Source organism: Nansenia antarctica (genome assembly GCF_963989245.1).
Source record: "Nansenia antarctica genome assembly, chromosome: 20".
Lineage (NCBI taxonomy): Eukaryota > Metazoa > Chordata > Actinopteri > Argentiniformes > Microstomatidae > Nansenia > Nansenia antarctica.
The window spans coordinates 4711873-4720067 of NC_137693.1; the positions used below are offsets into that span (position 1 = coordinate 4711873).

General features: G+C 56.5%; 1 protein-coding gene across 1 annotated transcript in view; it reads left to right on the forward strand.

The window, feature by feature from the left end:
• The window catches only part of LOC308174881 (metabotropic glutamate receptor 5-like), a gene marked incomplete at both ends in the record, with an annotated part of 32143 nt that extends 24502 nt beyond the window's left edge, over positions 1-7641 (forward strand). The window contains 5 exons of the mRNA XM_080549991.1: positions 276-434; positions 711-836; positions 1305-1487; positions 1907-2067; positions 6600-7641. Coding sequence (XP_080406117.1) covers positions 276-434; positions 711-836; positions 1305-1487; positions 1907-2067; positions 6600-7641 — 1671 coding nt within the window. The remainder of the gene's footprint in view (positions 1-275; positions 435-710; positions 837-1304; positions 1488-1906; positions 2068-6599) is intronic.
• Positions 7642-8195: the final 554 nt, after the last annotated feature.

Here is an 8195-nt window from a genome sequence, read left to right on the forward strand (position 1 = left end):
TAATATTTTTACATGGTGTTGTGAGTATCAATGCACAACAATCAAGATGTCGCCATTCAGTTCAATCTGAATGTGTTAAGCAGAACACCTAATGGCCGTCAATCTTATAAAGCTTGGTCGATATACAGACGAGTGGAGTGTGGATCTGTTGTTATGGTGGTTGTTCCAGACCAATTGTATAGCAGAATGGAGTGTGATCTGTTGTTATGGTGGTTGTTCTAGACCAATCATATAGCAGAGAGGTGTGTGATCTGTTGTTATGGTGGTTGTTTCAGACCAATCGTATCGCGCGGATCCTGGCAGGAAGTAAGAAGAAGATCTGTACCAAGAAGCCTCGGTTCATGTCTGCCTGTGCCCAACTGGTCATCGCCTCTCTGCTCATACTACTACAGCTGGGGATTATAGTAGCACTCTTCGTCATGGAGCCTCCGCAGGTGTGTGTGTGTGTGTGTGTGTGTGTGTTGTGTGTGTGTGTGTGTGTGTGTGTGTGTGTGTGTGTGTGTGTGTGTGTGTGTGTGTGCGTGCGTGCGTGCGTGCGTGCGTGTGTGTGTGTGTGAGTGTCGTGTGTGTGTGTGTGAGTGTCGTGTGTGGCCGTGTGGCTGTGTGGGCGGGCGAGTGAGTCTCTCAGTACTGTCTGTGCTTTAACAGCAGACGGCCCTGCCATGTGCTTGTATAGAATCCATTCCTCCCTCTCCATTTCCCCCCCATAGGTGATCTATGACTACCCTAGTATCCGCGAGGTGCACCTGATCTGCAACCTGACCACTCTGGGAGTGGTGGCTCCGCTGGGATACAACGGCCTGCTCATCCTCAGCTGTACCTTCTACGCTTTCAAGGTGCTTCAATCGACTTCTTTCAATCGGCCCTTTAATGTGTCTCCTAAAAACTTCTACTGCCCCCCTTGTACTGTTTCTCTGTTTCTCCAGTGTCTGTATAAAAATGACCCTAACCCTAGGTTTAGAAGAAGGTAATAGAAGAAGGTTTTTCCTTCTATCACAGAGACTGCCAATGGCCCCGGGCCTGAGCTGGATTACTCTTCCTGCTACGACTGGTGGATTGATGATTCACTTGCTTAGTCAAATGTATTGATTGTAAGTCGCTTTGGAATAAGGCGTCTGCTAAATGCCAAAAATGTAAATGCAAATGTAAAAAATTACTTAGATCATCGACAGGGAGGAGTTTGATAATGCGTTTTGTTTTAAAGGGCCAATGATATCTTTATTTCACAAGGACCACAGTCAATTAATCTATTTCTGTTTCTCTCTCTCTCTCTCTCTCTCTCTCTCTCTCTCTCTCTCTCTCAGACTCGGAATGTCCCGGCTAACTTCAACGAGGCCAAGTACATTGCGTTCACAATGTACACAACCTGTATCATCTGGCTGGCCTTCGTTCCCATATACTTTGGCTCCAACTACAAGATCATCACCATGTGCTTCAGTGTCAGCCTCAGCGCTACGGTGGCACTGTGCTGCATGTTCGCTCCCAAGGTAGGGTATAAACACACACACACACACACACACACACACAGATTGTTAATATACTAATTATGTATCTATTCATTCAGCATGTATCTATTGATTTTATTAGTATTACTGATGATGATGATGATGATGATGATGATGATGATGGTGGTGATGATGATGATGATGATGATGGTGGTGATGATGATGATGATGGTGATGATGATGATGATGATGGTGATGATGGTGATGATGATGATGATAATGATGGTGGTGATGATGATGATGGTGGTGATGATGATGATGATGATAATGATGGTGGTGATGATGATGATGGTGATGATGATGGTGATGATGATGATGATGATGATGATGATGATGGTGATGATGATGATGATGATGATGGTGCTGCTGATGATGAAGATGATAACGGTTGTCATGGTCAGGTGTACATCATGTTGGCGAAGCCAGAGAAGAACGTGCGCAGTGCCTTCACCACCTCCACGGTGGTGCGCATGCATGTGGGCAACGCCAAGACCGCTGCCAAGGCCTCCAGCAGCATGGCCAAACTGTTCAAACGCCGCGGCTCTGGGCAGGACAACGTCAGGTACAGGGGGTCATGGGGCACGGGGCAGGGGACAGAGGCAGGGCCAGGGGACAGAGGCAGGGGCAGGGGACAGAGGCAGGGCCAGGGGACAGAGACAGGGGCAGGGGACAGAGGCAGGGGCAGGGGACAGAGACAGGGGCAGGGGACAGAGGCAGGGGCAGGGGACAGAGACAGGGGCAGGGGACAGAGACAGGGGCAGGGGACAGAGACAGGGGCAGGGGACAGAGACAGGGGCAGGGGACAGAGGCAGGGGACAGGGGCAGGGGCAGGGGACAGAGGCAGGGCCAGGGGACAGAGGCAGGGGCAGGGGACAGAGGCAAGGGCAGGGGACAGAGGCAAGGGCAGGGGACAGAGGCAGGGCCAGGGGACAGAGGCAGGGGCAGGGGACAGAGACAGGGGACAGAGACAGGGGCAGGGGACAGAGACAGGGGCAGGGGACAGAGGCAGGGCCAGGGGACAGAGACAGGGGACAGAGACAGGGGCAGGGGACAGAGACAGGGGCAGGGGACAGAGACAGGGCCAGGGGACAGAGACAGGGGCAGGGGACAGAGGCAGGGGCAGGGGACAGAGGCAGGGGCAGGGGCAGGGGACAGAGACAGGGGCAGGGGACAGAGACAGGGCCAGGGGACAGAGGCAGGGGCCAGGGGACAGAGGCAGGGACAGAGACAGGGGCAGGGGACAGAGGCTGGGGCAGGGGACAGAGGCAGGGGCAGGGGACAGAGGCAGGGGCAGGGGACAGAGGCAGGGGCAGGGGACAGAGGCAGGGGCAGGGGACAGAGACAGGGGCAGGGGACAGAGACAGGGGCAGGGGACAGAGACAGGGGCATAGGACAGAGACAGGGGCCAGGGGACAGAGACAGGGGCAGGGGACAGAGACAGGGGCAGGGGACAGAGACAGGGGCAGGGGACAGAGACAGGGGCAGGGGACAGAGGACAGAGGCAGGGGCAGGGGACAGAGGACAGAGGCAGGGGACAGAGGCAGGGGACAGAGACAGGGACAGAGACAGAGACAGGGGACAGAAGCAGGGACAGGGGACAGGGGACAGAGGCAGGGGACAGAGGCAGGGGACAGAGACAGGGGACAGAGGCAGGGGCAGGGGACAGAGGCAGGGGCAGGGGACAGAGACAGGGCCAGGGGACAGAGGCAGGGGCAGGGGACAGAGACAGGGACAGGGGACAGAGGGAGGGGCAGGGGACAGAGACAGGGGCAGGGGACAGAGGCTGGGGCAGGGGACAGAGACAGGGCCAGGGGACAGAGACAGGGGCCAGGGGACAGAGACAGGGACAGGGGACAGAGACAGGGCCAGGGGACAGAGGCTGGGGCAGGGGACAGAGACAGGGGCAGGGGACAGAGGCAGGGGCAGGGGACAGAGGCAGGGCCAGGGGTCAGAGGCTGGGCCAGGGGACAGAGGCAGGGGCAGGGGCAGGGGACAGAGGCAGGGGCAGGGGACAGAGACAGGGGCAGGGGACAGAGGCAGGGGCAGGGGACAGAGGCAGGGGACAGAGACAGGGGCAGGGGACAGAGGCAGGGGCAGGGGACAGAGGCAGGGGACAGAGACAGGGGCAGGGGACAGAGACAGGGGCAGGGGACAGAGGCAGGGGCAGGGGACAGAGGCAGGGCCAGGGGACAGAGACAGGGGACAGAGACAGGGGCAGGGGACAGAGACAGGGGCAGGGGACAGAGACAGGGGCAGGGGACAGAGGCAGGGCCAGGGGACAGAGACAGGGGCAGAGACAGGGGCAGGGGACAGAGACAGGGGCAGGGGACAGAGACAGGGGCAGAGGCAGGGCCAGGGGACAGAGACAGGGGCAGGAGACAGAGGCAGGGGCAGGGGACAGGGGCAGGGGACAGAGGCAGGGCCAGGGGACAGAGACAGGGGCAGGAGACAGAGACAGGGGCAGGGGACAGAGGCAGGGGACAGAGGCCAGAGGCAGGGGACAGAGGCAGGGGCAGGGGACAGAGGGAGGGGCAGGGGACAGGGACAGAGGCAGGGGACAGAGGCAGGGGACAGAGGCAGAGACAGGGGACAGAGACAGGGGACAGAGACAGGGGCAGGGGACAGAGGCAGGGGCAGGGGACAGAGACAGGGGACAGAGACAGGGGCAGGGGACAGAGGCAGGGGCAGGGGACAGAGGCAGGGGACAGAGACAGGGGCAGGGGACAGAGACAGGGGCAGGGGACAGAGACAGGGACAGGGGACAGAGGCAGGGGCGGGGGACAGAGACAGGGGCAGGGGACAGAGGACAGAGGCAGGGGACAGAGGCAGGGCCAGGGGACAGAGGCAGGGACAGGGGACAGAGACAGGGGCAGGGGACAGAGGCAGGGGACAGAGGCAGGGCCAGGGGACAGAGACAGGGGCAGGGGACAGAGGCAGGGCCAGGGGACAGAGGCAGGGCCAGGGGACAGAGGCAGGGGCAGGGGACAGAGGCAGGGGCAGGGGACAGAGACAGGGACAGAGACAGGGACAGGGGACAGAGACAGAGACAGGGACAGGGGACAGAGGCAGGGCCAGGGGACAGAGACAGGGGCAGGGGCAGGGGACAGAGGCTGGGGCAGGGGACAGAGGCTGGGGCAGGGGACAGAGGCAGGGACAGGGGACAGAGACAGGGGCAGGGGACAGAGGCAGGGGCAGGGGACAGAGGCAGGGGCAGGGGACAGAGACAGGGGCAGGGGACAGAGACAGGGCCAGGGGACAGAGACAGGGGCAGGGGACAGAGACAGGGGCAGGGGACAGAGACAGGGGCAGGGGACAGAGGCAGGGGCAGGGGACAGAGGCAGGGGCAGGGGACAGAGGACAGAGGCAGGGGACAGAGGCAGGGGCAGGGGACAGAGGCAGGGGCAGGGGACAGAGGCAGGGGACAGAGACAGGGGCAGGGGACAGAGACAGGGGCAGGGGACAGAGACAGGGGCAGGGGACAGAGACAGGGGCAGGGGACAGGGGCAGGGGCAGGGCCACTCATATTCCTCTCATACGTGGCAGCGGCCGGTGAAAGGGGGAACAAGTCGAAGATCACAACACACACTCGCTAGTCAAGCCAAAAGATTGCAATGCAATGGATTCGGTGAGTAATCTCCACTGCTACCTAGTTGACTGTAACACTACTTTAGATTGTTAGCAGGCTCACAAAACAAGCCGTGTTAGATGACTAGCGAATGTGTGATTGATTTTCAACAACGCTGAAATGTATGTAAAATAAATTTCTCAAAATAAAAGTCCGAACATTAAATCGTCTGCCGGCTTGTTACCCCCTGTCACCAGCAGCTGTCACATAATGTCACTTGTCAAAATATGTCACTTGTCACTATGTCAAAAAAAAAATCTCATCAACCTAAAGGACCGTTTTATTGGTATCCTCTTCCCAATACCTCACACCACACCAACGAGATGTTATTTCAGGCTCAAACCTCCCACATTGAGATCAACCTCCGACAGAGTGTATTCGGAGCTACAGTACATTAGCATCATTTGGAGGCTCCCCTCCAGAGAGCCCAGACCTGAATCCATTACCTTCTGTGTGGGTGTGAAGCCACGAGAAGCCATTCCTGGAGCAGACAGTAGCTCGCTCTCTGCATTTGGGTTGACTACTCCCAGAGGAGAGGCAAGGGCCTTGAAGTGGTGCCCAGAGATTTCACTTTCCAGGAGGGAAGGAGGGAGGAAGGGAGGGATGGAAGGGAGGGAAGTAGTGGAAGAAGAATGAATGAATGTGAAGTCATGATGAAGGGAATGAGAGAGGGGGGAAAGAGGTGTTGCTGTGGGAACCGCTGAGGGGGGTAATTATGCTCCTGAAGCCCTGGGCGTTTTGGGCGGGACTATCCTCAGCTGTCAATCATCTCCTGATGAAAACAGTTCTTTGATGTGGAGAGCAGGGAGGTACGTAAAGCTGTGTGCTTTCATTAGTTAAGAAGCTCCATGTCTTCCTTCTCTCATGAAACATGGCTTCTGCTCCGTAATGAGGAAACATTATCATATGTTTATTCCCTGTAAGTTGATAGATAGCACCGCTAATGCCGTATATTTTAACCCTGGCGTGGATTGGGGTCAGTAGTACAGTAGTAAACCTGCTGTGCTTTTCCTCTGGCGGGGTTCCCACGGGTCCTTGAAATCCTTGAAAGTTTGTGAATTGGGAAATCAAATCAATGCCTTAAAAGTTTTCGAAAATCGACATGGGTCATTGAAAGTGCTTGAATTCCCCTCTCTCTCTCTCTCTCTCTCTCTCTCTCTCTCTCTCTCTCTCTCTCTCTCTCTCTCTCTCTCTCTCTCTCTCTCTCTCTCTAAAAAATATATATAGGTAACATAGAACACGTAGAAGGGAATAAAACAACCATACTAGTTACTAAGGTTAATTAGTTAGATTTGAAAACCGTTCATGGTCATTCCTATTATATACGTTCTCATCTAGATCTGTCTCAAACTATGCCGTGGTGGGCCCTTGAATTTGAAGGAATTGAGTCCTTGAAAGTCCTTGAAAGGTGCTTGAATATGATGTTTCAGAAGGTGTGGGAACCCTGTCTTGTGTCTCTCATTCCTCAGTGCCAATGGGAAGTCAGTCACGTGGGCCCAGAACGAGCGTGGCTACAGACCCACCCTGTGGAAGAGGATCTCCGTCCACATCAAAAAGAAGGAGGAGCTCAACCAGACGGCCATCATCAAGCCTTTCTCCGACACGGGCATCAGAGTGGAGTACGAAGACCCTCAAAGGGCACCGCAGCTGCACTACTCCCCTACCAGCACGTACCGGCCCTGCTCTCCCTCCCCCATGCCCCTGCCTACTGTCAGCCACCGTGTAGGGGGGCCGCGAGGCTGCCAAGTGGGAGAGGATGACGAAGAGGTACGAGTACCCCAGTACCTGTCCGAACGCTCTCAGCGGGGCGGATGCGGCGTCGTTAGCAGGATAGGTGGTGTCAGCGGCGGCGTGAATGTTTGTAACATGGGCGGTGTCGGTGGCGTGGGTGTGGGCGACATCGGTACGGGTGTCGGGGTGATCGGTAACCAGCCGCAGGGCCACACCATCATGGACCAGATCAGCTGTGTGGTTAACCGTTTCACCGCCAACATCAGCGAGCTCAACAACATGATGCTCCCAGGCTCGCCACCAGGAGGAGCCACCATGAGCCCTGCTGACGGCCCCACCCACCTCCCCCCCGGCCCGGGTCCCACCCCCTACCCGGGTCCCACCCCCTGCCCTCCTCCCTACGTCCTGCCCAGGGGTAGGCAGCTGCCCTCCACTGTGACCACCTACGCCGAGGTGGCCGCCGTCACAACTTCCTGTGGGAATCGGCCTATCGGAGTGGCTTACGACCGGGTAGTTTGTGGGAGCAGTAGGGTGGTGCCAGCTGGTCTGATGGACAGCACCGCAGGGGACTCTGGTTCCTCGGTGGCGAGGACCACAGAGCTGGAGGAGCTGGCTGCTCTGACTCCGCCATCGCCATTTAGAGACTCGTCCCTGGGCTCAACCAGCGGCTCGCCCCCCTCCCTCTCCCCAGCCTCCGAGTCTGCCCTCTGTGAGCCCTACGAGGTCAAGTACGACCGACTGGTGCTGAGACACTACAGCCAGAGCTCCTCTTCTCTGTAAACTCCTCATCCTTCTCTCTCCCTCTCCTACCTGGGACTCCTCCTCCCTCCTCCCCAATGTTGAAAAGATTCAAACTGGACAGACAACACAAGGCCTTTGTTGACATGGATTGTAAGAGGATTGTAAGAGTAGATTTTTCTCAGTTAGATATTTAGCTGTGTACAGTTCTACTATGTTCCCCTGTGAGAGAGAAAGAGACCAAAGGAGATAGAGTGCCGTAGCCTACAGCCAAACTCACAACAACAACAAGCACTACCAAAAGTGCAGATACTTTGTTGGGAAATGGACAATGTCATTCAGCAAGGTCTATGTTGAAATGGACAGTTTTAGGAGCATATACAGACTTTTATCTTTTTGAGGTTTATTTGGACATACAGTACGTTGGACATCCCATGGAGAGATGCGTCAGACCAGATCATGGGAAGTGGCACCAGTCAACACACTCAGATCACCACCTATCGAATCAGAGATAATGGTCACTTCACTGCTGGGTGAGAGAGGTCATCTGGGGTGAAAAGGTCAAAGGTGAGCCAAATCTGGTGTTCTGCTGCTGA